The 16,734-nt window shown below is 35.7% G+C and overlaps 2 protein-coding genes across 2 annotated transcripts; both read right to left on the reverse strand.

Moving 5' to 3' along the window:
* Positions 1–212: 212 nt before the first annotated feature.
* LOC133333842 (adhesion G-protein coupled receptor G6-like) lies at positions 213–3,155 on the reverse strand (the record flags this gene model as incomplete). Its single annotated transcript, XM_061542153.1, has 2 exons — positions 1,859–3,155; positions 213–1,313 (listed from the first exon to the last, which is right to left on the reverse strand). Coding segments are annotated over exons 1-2 (2,398 nt in total), but the record flags the coding sequence as incomplete, so codon positions are not given.
* Positions 3,156–4,026: 871 nt separating this feature from the next.
* On the reverse strand, positions 4,027–11,439 carry LOC133333843 (uncharacterized). Its single transcript, XM_061542154.1, has 3 exons — positions 10,209–11,439; positions 6,653–7,316; positions 4,027–4,327 (listed from the first exon to the last, which is right to left on the reverse strand). The coding sequence occupies exons 1-3, from the start codon at positions 11,437–11,439 to the stop codon at positions 4,027–4,029; spliced, it is 2,196 nt and encodes a 731-aa protein (XP_061398138.1).
* Positions 11,440–16,734: the final 5,295 nt, after the last annotated feature.

Here is a 16,734-nt window from a genome sequence, read left to right on the forward strand (position 1 = left end):
ATATCTTTTTTTTGTCTGTTAAAGTTAATTTTTTAATAGTTTTAAATTATTGGATATTTTGTGAATATGTTCTACAATATTACTTATGAGAGTGAGCTACTTAAAAATAATATTATTCGACGCAAAGGCAGCTTAACTTAAATGCCAATAATATATCTGAAGTTTTTTTATATTTATTTACTTCACATTTTGATTTTATTTTATATTATTACTCAACGGCAATGATACATCTTCATCCGTATAATATGATTCACCACAAATACATATAAACCATGACGACATCGTTTCCTTGTCACTGACGACAAACTGCAGGAATAAAAAGAACCCTTGTAGTGTTGAGGTTAAACAGAATAGGAACGACATAGCTTGACTCTCCTGCATATGGGCCAGTATGCCAAAAATCCATGATATTCCCAAAAAGAAAAATAATACTATAGATAAACGCAGCTCCAAAAGTATCCTTTTGCGATCCTTGCGAACCCTGGATTCACTCTTAGTGCAGCGCAAAAAACACATGGTGTACACATATAAAGCGACATTGATGGTCACAACAGTAGCTATGGGTGCAAATATGCCGAAATAGAAGCTCCAACCAGATGGATAGCAAATATTACTGCTAACCAAACCGTTTTCCGAAAATGGTATATATGACTGCGGATTCACGAATGCCACGATCAATGTGGGCACCAATGGTAGGCCCCACGCAATTAACATATATATGACATTATCACATGTGCTTCGAATAGTTTCAGTGATTTGGGTATAGCGTCGATACTGAAACCTTGCCATTAGTAACAACCACATGAACAGTACCAAAATTAAATATTGCAAGAGGGCACCTTCCAGAATGCAATACTGCAGATTGTCGCGATTTATAAAGGACTGACGTATATCACCGATATTAATGAATAGGAAATATGCCATGATCGGCGTTAGGACCGCACAAATATTTAGCAGCAATAAATTCGATGCTTTGCGCCGCCATTGCGGACAACAGAGTGCTGTCATCCAAATGACAAATAATCCGAACAATGACAATATACAACCACAAATTGTTATTATGTCTTGGCCGTAGCCCAGGATGACATTGAGCACAGTCATATCAGTGGCTTTGACATATGACGCCTTCAAACGTAACAGAGCACCAAAATGTAAGTTTTTCACTTCACACACTGATGCATAATCCGATTTCGTGATGCTCAAATCACTTAAACTCCAAAAGTCATAATTGTAGGAGCCACAACCCATTGGTGTGGGGGTGTTCTCGGGTTCCGTTGTGCTGAATATATATGGTATAGGTAAGGGTAGGTCTTCTAAAAAAAAAACGATATCGGTAATTTAGATTAAATATAGGAAAATAATTTAGTTATTAAAATTGTAGTAGTAGTTTTTATAATGCGTAGGTATTATTAAAAGGTAATTATAACATTTAATATTCCTATTGACTTTTAACTACAGAATAAACGATCATAAGGGGATTTTAATTTTTTTTCAAATTACCAAATGGGGCTTGACTTTTTTAAAAAACCTTTTCAAAGTTCCAAAGGAGGCTTGGATTTTTTAAAAAGGGTTGAATTTTTTAAAATATTTTTTTCGAATGAGAGAGAGGAATTTTTAACATCTAATCGGTCAGGAGGGTGCAAATATAGCCAAATATTCCTCTGCCTCGGAATATATTTCCCCACGAAGTTAGAGTTCAGTGGCAGTTTGGTTCCGTGGTAATATGGTCAGGCTATTCCGACTACACAGATCCTCTCACTATTTTTTAGAAATTAATAATAATAGTTGTGCAGTAAATAATAATATTTTAACACAGTGGTTACAAACTTATCACAGGTATAATATTTCATGTATTTACCTCCATATCCTGGTACTGAGACTTTCAGCACAACACTATCCGGAGCACGATGTTTTCTTCCAACAAAGAAATTTCGATTTTTATATAAAGAAATCCGTATTGCATGTACCTGATTGTCTTCTTTCGGTTGCATATTTTGTAATTCTGCCCACGCATCTTCAGGAAAATAGACAGCATTCATAATAAATGGATCATAGATGAGGTCCTCCAATGATTCATTTAAACGAATATATTTGAAATAGGTGTTTGTGTGGTTGTCATAACGCATTTCCTCCGAACCCGATGACGCACTATATGTACCAATACCCGAGATGTTTGAACAGATTGGATAAATGTAAAAAACACTTGTCATATTTTCTATGAAATATTTGACGCCATCTGGTTGATCCGAACAATCCGTTGTGTTGGGCATAAACATTCTGGTCATATTGTCGTAGTAGGACTCAACGGTGCTTACGAGATTATTGGGGGTATTTGTTGGTAGCGAGTTGAGTACAGCACTCTCTTCGGATTGCATTAGCAGATCGGTGACTTGAATAAATTTTGATGCCATGGAGGGGGTTCGATCAGCGAATGTCATAATTTTCATTATATTTGTAGAAATCTCCAGATCACTGGCAATGCGTTTGTGGTCTTTTCGACCCAATATCTTAGTCAGCTCTGTGACCACTTTTTCGCTATTTAATGTTTGGTTTTCATTTTTCACCTCATGATAGAGTGTGTTCAGATCATTTGTAATAATTGTTTCATTGATCTCCTTCAAGCATTTCACGTTGCCATCCAACTTTTGCCATTCGGCCTTATATGTTTGTTTATTGTATATGCATTTTCGATTTAAGGATTGACCGCTGGAAAGCAAACAGATATCGAGAGGCATAGCCAATTCGTTCATGGCCGTGGCGGGCCATTTATTGGTATGCTTTTTATGAAATTTGTTCTTCATTATATAGTCATGTTCAAATGATTCCTCCTGACAACTGCGTTTTTTAATTATTTGACAATCCACGATATCTGTAAGAGTATAATCCCATGTTTGTGTTTTATCTCTCAGTTTTGTTGCACTACATTGATGTTGCAATGGAGGAATTCCTGTCTGGTAAGAGCATAGATCGGCAATTGGGTGTATGTCCTTCTTAGTTGTTGGAGACCATATGACAAGGGAGTCTATCGGGAAAATTGTGCCATTTAGTTTGTACGTATGAAATGTGGTGTCGTAAATATCTTTATCACAGAATATATCTTTTGACTGCACATTTGCCAATAGAACACTTAGGATTATGTAGAGCAATAGAGCCATTTTCCCGACAATGTCGAAATTAACAAAACACCGCGATATCATTGGGAAATTGAAATGCGACTAATCAATTCATTTCTCAACTTTTATATAGAAAAATATATCAGAGATACTTCTCAACACAAACCACAAGTGGCTTTAAAAATAAAGTACGATTAAGAAATTTAATATATATACATATAAATGTTACATCGCAGCCCCACCTTAATCGTCTATAATTACGTGTATATGTGTTTTTTTTAGGAACGTGCATGGTTTAGTTGACTGAAAGCCGATCCTAAACATATCCTCAAAAGTAAGTAACTACGGTTATATGTTTAATTACTTTGGCCTGTTACATACAAATGTACAACAACATAGTAACTCTGTTTGGTTTTCGATATAAATATTGCGATTGGGTTGACATCTCAGATCACACTTCGCCAATCAATGTCCAAGTGTAACTTGAGTGTTGCTTTAGTTCATATTTAATTTTTGTCAGGTTGAACGATCATAGGGTTATGACAATATTGTCTATAATCACATTTTTTGGAGTTACACTAATCAGATATATAATTGAAGTTTCAGATTGATATACCAGAGCGGTTCGGATACCTCTTAGCCTGTCAATGAAAGAAAATAAGTAGTTTCTCAAAAATATTTTTATTTTCCAATATAATCTCCTGAAACTTCAATACTCCTAGGCCAACGCTCTTCTAACAATTCTATTCTTTGATTAAAATGGTTTTCCTCAAGATCTTCAAAATAGTGGTCTACGACAGTAATTGCATCTTCATTTGAGGAAAAACGCTTGCCAGCAAGGAATTATTTTTAGAGTTGAGAACAAGTAATAGTCACTGGGAGCTAAATCATGTGAATAAGGTAGCAACTGGTACTATAATTCGTTGATTTTAGCCATTGTTAAAACACTCTTGTGCGGCACCCATCTTGCAGAAAGCCTTTTCATCTGCAGTTCTTCATGCAAAATTAAATGGACTCGATCATTTGAGATGCCCATGACATTAGCAATTTCATGAACTTTTATTCGGCGATCATTTAATACCATATCACGCACTTTGGCTACAATTTCTGTTGTTGTTGTTGCTGTTTTTGGACGTCCACTACGTGGTTCATCTTCAATGCTTGTACGGCCACGTTTAAATTCAGCAAACCCAATTATTATACCCTTCACCACACTGTGGTACAGGGAATTATGTCTTTGTGAATATATTTGCAACAGGTAAAGGAATCGAGGTAGATCCATGGTTCCATTTGAGAATATCGATTTACGCATGCCCGTCTGTCCGCCCGTCCGTCCATGCATTTTTGTGAGCAAAGTACAGGTCGCATTTATGGCACAGTTCACTTATTTGGCCCAAGGACGAAACCTATTGAAATTGGAGGAAATCGGTTCAGATTTAGATATAGCTCTCATATATAGTTTCGTCAGATCTTAACTAAATGATGCACAAAACTCCCAATATTTGTCCGATTCACCACTTTTTGTATGTCATATAGCCGGCCCCTCCTTTTTATACCCTTCACCACACCACACTTTGCATGTGTTCGTAACAGGCAAAAAAAATCGAGATAGACACATAGTCCCTTTTGAGAATATGCATAGAATCACTTTCTGAGTCGATTTGTCCGTCCGTCCGTCTGTCCATGTTAAATTGTAAACAAAGTACAGGCCGCATTTATGATCCGAATTGGATGAAATTTGGCACAGCTAATTCGTTTGGCCCAAGGACGAACCCTATTGAAATTGGGAAAAATCAGTTCAGATTTGGATGTAGCACCCATATATATTTTCGTCCGATTTATGGTAAATGGTGTACCATAGTCCTTATATATCTTTCGATTTGCACGAAATTTGGCATAGCGGACTGAATTAAGTCTAGAATGATGTGTGCAAAGTTTCGTGAAAATCGGTTCAGATTTAGATATAGATCCCCTATTTATATTCTCGTCCGATTTAAGGTAAATGATGTGTGCAAAGTTTCTTGAAAATCGGTTCAGATTTAGATATAGATCCCCTGTTTGTATTCTCATCCGATTTAAGGTAAGTGGCTTACCAAAGTCTCTACATATATTTAGATTTGCACGAAATTTGGCATAGTGTACTGAAATAAGTCTAGAATGATGTGTGCAAAGTTTCGTAAAAATCGGTTCAGATTTAGATATAGCTCCCATATATATTCATCCCATTTTAGGTAATTGGTGCACCAAAGTCTCTGAATGTCATTCGATTTGAACGAAATTTGTCATAGCGTACTGAATTAAGTCTAGAATGACGTGTGCTAAGTTTCGTGAAAATCTGTTCTGATTTACACAAAACGGTACAGATTGATTGACACGACGTACTGAAGAAACTGGAAGGTTTCTCTGAAATCGGTTCAGATATAGATATATAACAATCACGCGAAGTCTGTTAGGTTACATATGGAGAATATACCCAAAGTGGTGAAGGGTATCATATTGTCGACCCAGTTCGACTTTACTACTTTCCTTACTGGTTTAGAAGTTTCCGAAATGTTCTCGTAATAATTCTTTATTAGAGTTCAATTCCACTTCACTTTTTAGATTTTAATTCCACTTCAATGGTGTCTTCTGCCATTTCACTGAGATGAGTAAGAACCCTTTGATAGAGTTTAAGTGGAACGTTTGCAGCGCACTCTGGAACTCTTGTGCCATTCTTGCATTTATTCAGATGTCTGAACACAGGAGCATGTTGCGTACAATCGGTTTTTACCCATTTTATGTTGTCTTTGATTCCATATTGGTCCCGATCTTTCAAATTTCAATGAATAAATTTAAAGCTCACAATTCCGAAATAACACATTTGAATGACAAATTCTGGGCTGTAAATCACTTTACAGCAGTATTTATTTTAAAAACTATAAAGATATTTTGAAAATTATTAATATTTCGCAAATTATAAATATATGTAGTATTATTGTGAATAAATAATATATATTTTATCAATATCTAGAATACAATTTAATTTAACTGGCATACATATATAATTTATATAAATTTATTCTTAAATATTAACATCTATATAAATATTCTTCTATATTTCAGGATTAATGGGAGTTAATTGCGCCATTCCATTATCGGTTTTGGGAAAGTAATCTTTCGGAACAAAAAATCGCATCCAGGCGTATTGTGCATTTTTATCGACAACAACGAAATAGACAAACAACATTAGACCCTGCAATGTCGAGGTTAGACAGAAGAGAAATGAAAACAGTAAACTATCCCTGAGATGGGCTAATATTCCAAAACTCAACGACATAACCAAAAGAATGAACAACGTTATGGCCAAACGTATCTGGACGAGTAAATCTTTGCGATGTGTACTGTGGCGATAGGTTTTCAAACATTTTCTTAATTTGCAAAGGATATAAATTAAAATCGCAACATTCAATGCAAATAGAAGGGAAACAGGTAAGACTACAGTTAAATACAAACCAATACCCGATGGATAGCAAAGGGGCACTGAACCTTGTGGCACATACGATTTGGAATCAAAGGCAATAAGTAATGCAACGGGTATAATGGGTAGGCCCCATGCTGCCATCGCATATTTGGCCACAAAATTAGAGGAGCGTATAACGCCCACAATTGTCTTATAACGTTGATATTGTAAAATCACTATGAACAGCATCCACAGCACCAGTACCAGAATGGTGTACTGAAGAAATGCTCCCATCGCTACACAATGATAATTCTTATTGATGTCGACCACAACATTCCACACACTCGATATATTCATGATAAGAAAATACACCATAATTAGGGTGACAACAAAACTCAAATTCAACAAGAGCTGATTTGATGTACGCGAACGCCAATGTGTGCAGCACAAGGCCAGTGTCCACAAGCACAATAGACCCAACAGCGTTAAACCGCAACCGACAATAGAAACAAAATCGACAGTTGAGTCACCGAATATCGTGAGCACTGCCGGAATTTCGGCAACAGTTATATCATCTTCCACTCGTCTAATGGCAGCTAAGGGTCTCAGATGTGCCGTTTCGCATAGTAGAAGATTTTCTTGCAGAGCTTTTGATTCGCTATTTCTTGTCCATTTGTTATTTAAAAATGCTCCACATTGCGGATTTGATTCTGCATCGTTTTTCTTATAATGCACAATAAATGGTATTTTTTCCGATAAATCACCTGGAAAATAAAAGGAAGTAGTAGTAGTAGTGGTATAGACAAATATCGTTAATTATAACTTATAAATTATGAATAATAATTTTTTAATTATAACTTATATGTTATAAAATTATATATTATAAATTATGTATTATAAATTATAAATCATAACTTATAAATAAAATATTATATTATTAGCTTTTGCAAAATAGTCAGGCTTATATTATTATAAAATTATAAAATAACCAGTAAGGAAAGTAGTAAAGTCGGTCTGGGCCGATACCCTTCACCACTTTGGTTATATTTAGCAGATGCATCCTGCAGTACTTTTAACATGATTAAATTAAATATGATATCTGTATTTATATGTGAATCGACTAACATCAAACTGTTTACATGCCTATGCTAAATTTCATTTCATTCGGGCAGATTAAGAGTCGTATACGTACACTGGGACAAATTTATTTAAATTGATTTATAGCACACTTGATACACGCTACTCGGTATGCCGCACTGTTCAAAATTTAATCTCAATCAGACACCAGTTCGAATTATATATGAAACAATGCATCTGCACCAATTAAAACCAGTAAGGAAAGTAGTAAAGTCGGAATGGGCCGACGACTATATGATACCCTTCACCACTTTGGGTATATTGTACATATGTATCCTTACAATAGTATGTCAATGTTCTTCCGAAGGAACACGTCTTTGTTCTTTACTGAATTTAATTTCATTCGGGCAGATTTAGAAATTGATTTATAGCACACTTGATACACGGTACTCTCAATCAGACACCCGTTAGAGTTATATATGGAACCTATGCCGGCATCTGCACCAAGTTCAACAAAACGCAATGACGTCATTCAAGTCCCAATTTTGTTACATTGTCTAAAATTTCGAGTTAATCGGGCAAACATTATTAGTTTCGTGCACTATTTATTTAAAATCGGACGAATATATATGTATATGTGGGAGCTATATCGAAATCTGAACTATTTTATTCGAAACTTACCACACATCATTCTAGACTCAATTCAGTACGTTATGTCTAATTTCGTGAAACTCGAAGGATATATAGTGACTTTTGTGGGCCATTTACATAAAATCGGAATAAAATATATATGTGAGCTATATCTAAATCTGAACCGGTTTTCACGAAACGAAACAACATTCTAGAATTAATTCAGTACGCTATGCAAATTTCGTGCAAATCGAAAGTTATATAGGGACCTTGGTGAACCATTTATATTAAATCGGACGAAAATGTATATGGGGGCTATATTTAACTCTGAACCGATGTCTACGAAATTTAAAACACATCGTTCTAGACCTAATTCGGTACGTTATGCCAAAATTCGTGCAAATCGAAGGATATATAGAGTCTTTAGTGCACCATTTACATAAAATCGGACAAAAATATATATGGGAGCTATATCTAAATCGAATCGATTTCTACGAAAATGAAAAAAACGTCGTTCTAAACTTAATTCGGTACGTTATGCCAAATTTCGTGCAAATTGAAGGATATATATGGACTTTGGTGCACTATTTACATAAAATCGGACGAAAATATATATGGGTGCTATATCTAAATCTGAACCGATTTTTCCCAATTTCAATAGGGCTCGTCCTTGGGCCAAATTTATGAGTTGTGCCAAATTTCATCCAATTCGAATCAAAAATGCCACCTGTACTTTGTTTATAATTTAACATGGACAGACGGACGGACGTACTGTATAGTCGGACGTGGCCGACCATACGATACCCTACACAACTACCATGGAACTCCATCTTTCTGCGGATGTTTATTTCGAGCCTGGGCTATATTTCGATTAGAGATCAACAGCACCTCTCCCATACACTGACATATTTTCCGAATGTTCTTAACATTCAGTACAGCCCTGCTAATTACTTATCCAAATTCCCTTCACCTTGGGTTGTGTTGTGATGTTTGGCTTGTGGCCTATAAATCGACTTGAAAATACAAAAATATGTATATATATTTTTCGGTCCACTTCATCCCAATTTTGTTATGTGATCATCACCGAAAATTATTGGCGTTGTCCTTGACCACAACTGGAACCTCATGGAACATTTCAAAGCGATCAGCGCTATATTTCCGCCCTCTACTCTGGTAACGGTTTATTAAATAATATTTGAATACGTAAGCACCTGTAAATATTTACATGTAACTCCCACATCCGAGTACATACGACAATATAATTGTATAAATATAAAGGCCAAACACTCCTCTTGGATATACTATCAACTTCTCGGCTCTACGTCCTTCAGGAGTAAATATATACGCTATAGAAAACTAATTTTGTCATTTTTCACCCAAAAGTCAGGGTCCATTTGACCCGCTAAATATTGAACTATCTTTATCAAAACAGGCATGCTTATTCTTTGGCCCAATCCCCTTCTCCATGTAAAAATGAGATGTTTGGGCCATAATTGCGGCCTCTGGAGCGACTAGAAAAACCGAAAAAATTTAAGTATTTGGTCCATTTCATCCCCTAAATATTAACTGATCTTTACCAAAAACAATAGAGGTCTTCATTGGGCCAAACCTATCGTACATGCAAAATTTCGTGAAGATTGGTCCAAAATTGTGGCCTGTATCGTGTTTACAAATTATAATGGACAGACGGACGGACACACATGTCTAGATCGACTCAGCTAGTCGAGATATGACGATCGGTATACTTAAAGGTGGGCCTAGGACCAATATTTCGCGGCGTTACAAACTCTTGGGGCTGCACAAAGCTATAATACCCTGACAACATAGTTGTGTAGGGTATAAAAAATTAAATAATAAATTATAAATATACTTATATATAATTTATAAATTATAGATTATAAACTGATTAATATATATCTTAATTATTATATATCTTCATCGAACCTTACCATTATATCCCGGTATTGACATGGATATTACGTTACTATCCACTTGAAATCCACGGCCGTTGAACATGTTGCCATTCGTATACAACGATATTCGTATAATATCGAATTTATTATTTGCTGCATTATTTATGATTGTGGTTTGCCATGTCGTTTGTGGTATGTAGGCGATCAATTGAATATGTGGATCCACTGTGAGCTCATCGAGTGACTCATGCATATGCAAGTAGCGTATATAACTATGAAGATTCGCATCATAATACATATCTGCTGAGGGATGGGCCAATGTACTATATATGGCAATGCCACTCAAATTCGAACACAACGTATTTATAAAGAAAACACTAATTAGGTTTGTGGTGTGCCGATATACTCCATTTGGTATTAGACGACAATCGTGTTCCTCAAATGTTTTAAGGGCCATAGCGTCGAGATAATCGCTCAAAACATTAATTAAGGAATTGGGGGTCTGCAGTTCATGGGAAGCACGTATAACATTGGCCGGAGATTCCATTAACAGATTCACGGTATCCAGTGCATGCGGCAAATCGAGTGTATTTAGATTTTTTGATAAAATTGTTTTTAAAATGTGTGTGGAAATTTCCAAATCGGCTGGGATACGTACTGTTCCTGATTTTGCCAATAGATTTCGTAGTTTCGAAAGAATACTGCGGGCGTCGACTCCATGCGGAGGATTCTTGGCTTCATTTAGCAATGTATACAAATCAAATGTTATAATGTTCTCATTTATTCCCACCAGACAGCGGACATTCTCCAAATCCTTATTGTATTCCCAGGCGGCACCGTAGTCCTTGGCATTGTAAACACATCGCCTGGTGAATGGTAATCCTGTGGGTAGCAAACATGGTTCATGTGTTATCGCCAATTCATCCAACTGTGCCGATTGCCACCTATTTTTTATTTTCGTACGTTGTTTATTTTTTCCTATATTGTACTGTTGAAATTGTTCACCTTTACAGTTGCGATTAATTGCGGAACAATTGGCAAATTCATGGTGTTCGTCCACAATATCCCACGAGCCACTCACAGATTGTTCGCGGTAGTTGCAATGTCGGGCAAATTGCTGTCCATTAAGGCTGGAACATAATTCTAATTTCCGTAAAGATCTAGTTTTTAGGGGACTCCAAATGACCAGAACATCGGAATGTTTCTCCCCAATATATAATCGACTTTGATAGATATCCTTTTCGCAAAATTGTTCTGCTTTTAGCATGCAGAATTGGAGATACGATAATATAATTAATGACGGAATTAATTTCATTATGTTTAGTTGTGTACTTGTCACCAATAATACCGAACAAAGACTATTTCCTCAAATGAAAGTATTTGTCCGTCGAGACCGCGTAATATTTCTAAAATTGATGTTATTCGTATTTTGTGGTTACATTATTATACCCTACACAACTATGTTGTCAGCCCCAAGAGTTTGTAACGCCGCGAAATATTGGTCCTAGACCCACATTTAAGTATACCGATCGTCATATCTCGACTAGCTGAGTCGATCTAGACATGTGTGTCCGTCCGTCTGTCCATTATAATTTGTAAACACGATACAGGCCACAGTTATGGACCAATCTTCACGAAATTTTGCATGTAGGATGGGTTCTGGCCAATGAAGACCCCTATTGTTATTGGTAAAGATCGGTTAATATTTAGGGGATAAAATGGACCAGAAACTTAATTTTTGTCGGATTTTTTGGTCGCCCCAGAGGGCGCAATTATGGCCCAAACAATGCGAATTTTTACATGGAGAAGCGGATCGGGCCAAAGAATAAGCATGTCTGTTTTGATAAAGATCATCAATATTTAGCGGGTCAAATGGACCTGACTTTGGTGTGAAAAATGACTAAATTTGTATTCTATGGCGTTTATATTTACTACTTGAAGGACATAGACCCGAAATGTTGATAGTATATCCAAGAGTTGTGGTTGTCCTTTAAATTGATACCAATTATATTGTCGTATGTACTCGGATGCGGGATTTACACTTAAATATTTACAGGTACTTACGTAATCAGATCTTATTTAGTAATCCATTACCACACCAGAGGGCGGAAAAACAGGTATGGTCAAGGATAACACCTATAATTTTCGATGATGATCAGATAAAAATATTGTCATGAAGTGGACCGAAAACTTATTTTTTTGTTTTTTTCGAGTCGATCTCTAGGCCACAATTGAAAACCGAACATCACAACACAACCCACGGTGAAGGGAATCTGAACAAGTAATTAGAAGGGCTGTACTGAATATTAGCAATATTGGTTGACCTCTAGTCGGTCAAGAAGTTGCAAACATCGAAATATGGCCCAAGCTTAGAATAAAGAACAACACAAAGTTAGATTTCGGTGGAAGTTGTGTAGGGTATCATATGGTCGGCACGGCCAACTATACTGCTCCGCTCACTGGTTTTTATTGTATATGTGGGTGAATAGGGTATAAACAACAACACACACAAAGAGATAACTGCAGGCATTTAATAACTGAATAAGTTGAATTAACGAGGTCTAAAAAAAAAAACAGCTCAAATCGGTGTGGACTTTTCTGGGCGTAAATATTTGGAACGGTTTATTAATTTGACCTAAAGACGAGTCCTATTGAAATTGTTTGGAATCGGTTCAGATTTTGTTAAAGGTTATATGTAAAGTCTTCATTTTGTAATTTAAATTTCTAAGAGTATAAACAAACGACCAGCAGACAATTAACAATGAAATTGACTCAATATGAATGTCCCAACTTTTTAAAGAAATATTGAATGTTCAATTCGCATGATATTATAAAGACCAATTAGCACAATTTTGACCATTTTGTGTGTGAGTTACCAGAAGAACTGCATCGATTTTTTTCATATTCAAATGGATCAAATCGGACATTATATTCCCCCATTATTTGTTTTATAAATATTGAAAATGTTGATCATTTATGGGGAAGGTATCAAAAGGAGTGGACCAATGGGTCCCATATTCGAACTTGATCTAGAAAATAGGTTGTGAAAAGTTTGACTTCAATTTTAAGCACAATTGTGACTATTTTGTTTGGAGGTACAAGAAGGAGTGAACCAATATATCCCGTGTTAGAACTTGATTTAAGGTTGGTAGGAATATTATGATGTACAAACTTTAGATGAAATCGGTTACACAAAGAGACAAACGGACTTGAAAATATGTTATGTAAAAATCGCACCTATGATGAATCATGAACAGATATGTTTTATACCCTTCACCACACTGTGGTATATGTTTGTACCAAGCAAAAGGAATCGAGATATGCACATGGTTCCTTTTGAGAATATTCATAGAATCACTTTCTAAGTCGATTTATGCATGTCCGTCCGTCCGTATGTCCATGTTAAATTGTAAACAAAGTAAATGTCGTATTTATCATCAGATTTGGACGAAATTTGGCATAGGTCACTTATTTGGCTCAAGGAATAACCCTATTGGGAAATTGAGAAAAATCGGTTCAGATTTAGATATAGCTCCCATATATATTTTCGTCCGATTTAAGGTAAATGGTGTAATATATATCTTTCGATTTGCAAGAAATTTGGCACAGCGTAATGAATTAGGTCTTGAATGATGTGTGTTGACTTTCCTGAAAATCGGTTGAGATTTAGATATAGCTCCCATATATATTTTCGTCCGATTTAAGGTAAATGGTGTACCAAAGTCCCTATATATCTTTCGATTTGCACGAAATTTGGCACAGATTAATGAATTAGGTCTTGAATGATGTGTGTTGACTTTCCTGAAAATCGGTTGAGATTTAGATATAGCTCCCATATATATTTTTGTTCGATTTAAGGTAAATGGTGTACCAAAGTCCCTATAGCACTAAAGACCCAATGTTTGTCCGATTGCCACAAAATGTATGCCGTTTGCTGCAAAATTTTGCAGAACGTACTGAAGTTAATATAACCTAGCGTGTGGAAAGTTTTGTTGAAATCGTTTCAGATTTGAATAGAGCTCCGATATATATTTTCTCCCGATTTTAAGTAAATGATGCACCAAGAACTGATAATGTGGGTCTTGAATGATGTGTGTTGACTTTCCTGAAAATCGGTTGAGATTTAGATATAGCTCCCATATATATTTTTGTTCGATTTAAGGTAAATGGTGTACCAAAGTCCCTATAGCACTAAAGACCCAATGTTTGTCCGATTGCCACAAAATGTATGCCGTTTGCTGCAAAATTTTGCAGAACGTACTGAAGTTAATATAACCTAGCGTGTGGAAAGTTTTGTTGAAATCGTTTCAGATTTGAATAGAGCTCCGATATATATTTTCTCCCGATTTTAAGTAAATGATGCATCAAGAACTGATAATGTGGTCGATATCCACAAAGCATTATGACATTATTATAACCTAAACTTTGGCAAGTTTCTATGAAATCGGTTCAGATTTTTATATAGCTTTTATATATTTTTTCGTCCGATTTTAAGTAAATGGTTCACCAAACTCCTCATGTTTATCAGATATTTATCCAAATAATCAACGGGTGTCCGATCGATATTTGCTTAAAATGATTTACATAATTTTGTTCTATTGTAAGAAGCAACTCTATATCTGATTGAAAGAAAATTTTAGTATTGGTTGCAGAGGACATGTTTATGGATCCAATTTCATGTTAATGGTCCTTCGAAAATATGACAAGGTGGTGAAGGGTATCATATAGTCGGCCCCGTCCGACTTTACTATTTCCCTTACTGTTTTTATACCCTTCACCACACTGTGGTACAGGGTATTATGTCTTTGTGCATATGTTTGTAACGGGAAAAAATAATCGAGATAGACCCACGGTTCCTTTTGAGAATATGCATAGAATCACTTTCTGAGTCGATTTATGCATGTCCGTCTGTCCGTCCGTCCATGTATTTTTGTTAACAAAGTACAGGTCGCAGTTATAATCCGATTTGAATGAAATTTGGCACAGGTCACCTAATTGACCCAAGGACGAACCCTATTGAAATTGGAGAAAATCGGTCCACGTTTAGGCATAGCTCCCATATAAGGGTACCCCCAAATTTTCGGTATTTTGAGGTTCTTGATCGCGTTTTTTACATGAATTAGCTGAAATTTGGTACTTTGAGTTCTTATAAGGTAGCAAATCTCTCCACTAAAAATAAATATGGGTCCATTTTTCGGATAGCCCCCATATAAGGGTACCCCAATTTTCGATATTTTGGGGGTTTTGATCGCATTTTTCTACCGAATTCGCTGAAATTTGGTACTTTGAGTTCTTATTGGGTAGCAAATCTCCCTACCAAAAATTAAAATAATGGTCCATTTTTTCGGGTAGCCCCCATATAACGGTACCCCCAATTTTCGGTATTTTCGGGTTCTTGGGCTCGTTTTATAACTGAATTCTCTGAAATTTTGTACATTGGGTTCTTATTGTGTACCAAATTACTCCACTAAAAATTATAAATATAGGTCCAGTTTTTCTGGTAGTTCCCATATAACGGTACCCCCAAATGTTTGGTATTTTGGGGGTTCTGATCGTATTTTTCCACAGAATTGAAAGGAAACGAGATAGACACATGGTTCCTTTTGAGAATATGCACTTCACTTATTTGGCCCAAGGACGAACCCTATTGAAATTGGGAAAAATCGGTTAAGATTTACATATAGTTCCCATATATATTTTCGTCCGATTTTATGTAAATGGTACACCAAAGTACCTATATATTTTTGGATGTGCACAAAATTTGGCATTGGATTCGGAATAAAGCCTAGAACGACGTATGTTAAATTTCGTGAAAATCGGTTCAGATTTATTTATAGCTCCCATATATATTTTCGTCCGATTTTATGTGAAGTTCCTATATAACCTTCGATTTGCACGAAATTTGGCATAGGATTCTGAATTAAGCCTAGAACGATGTGTGTTAAATTTCGTGAAAATCGGTTTAGATTTAGAGAGAGCTCCCATATATATTTTGTCCGATTTTATGTAAATGGTGCGTGCACCAATGTCCCTATATATCCTTCTATTTGCACGGAATTTGGATTTATAAGTAAATGAAGAACTCAAAATGTGGCCGAACATGTGACAAGTTTCGATGAAATCGGTTTAGATTTCGATATTTTGCTTTTAATTTATTTACATAATTTTGTCCCATTGTAAGAAGCTACTGTAAATCTGACCAACTTTTAGTATAGGTTGCAGAATGACATGCTTAATTTCATGTTAATGGTCCTTCAAAAATGCGACGTCTGTTAGAATCCCATCTATTGAATATACCCAAAGTGGTGAAAGATATCATATAGTCGGCCCGTCCGACTTTACTACTTTCCTTACTGGTTTTAATTAACAAATATGATGCCTTGAAAAATATTTTTTTAAAAACGCCTATGATTCCCTGAAAAAATATTTTAAAAATATACACGCCTATAGCGGGCCTTACAAAGTCAACTCATATTTTTTCGCCCTAAAAATATTTTATAAATATCCACGTCTATGGCGTCATTTATTTTTAAAAACCACGGCCATATGAGACATTTAAAAA

The sequence above is a fragment of the Musca vetustissima genome, unplaced genomic scaffold (assembly GCF_032173495.1).
Source record: "Musca vetustissima isolate MV318-11 ecotype Yass unplaced genomic scaffold, APGP_CSIRO_Mvet_v1 utg25798, whole genome shotgun sequence".
NCBI lineage: Eukaryota > Metazoa > Arthropoda > Insecta > Diptera > Muscidae > Musca > Musca vetustissima.

Bases quoted from the DNA above. Each gene is read 5' to 3' on its own strand.
- LOC133333843 (XM_061542154.1), bottom strand. From the start codon at position 11,439: ATGCTAAAAGCAGAACAATTTTGCGAAAAGGATATCTATCAAAGTCGA. The intron at 7,317-10,208 runs GTAAGGTTCGAT...TTTATTTTCCAG, and splicing joins GTCAATACCGGGATATAATG to GTGATTTATCGGAAAAAATA. The intron at 4,328-6,652 runs GTATGTGCCACA...CCTGTACCACAG, and splicing joins ATTGCCTTTGATTCCAAATC to TGTGGTGAAGGGTATAATAA.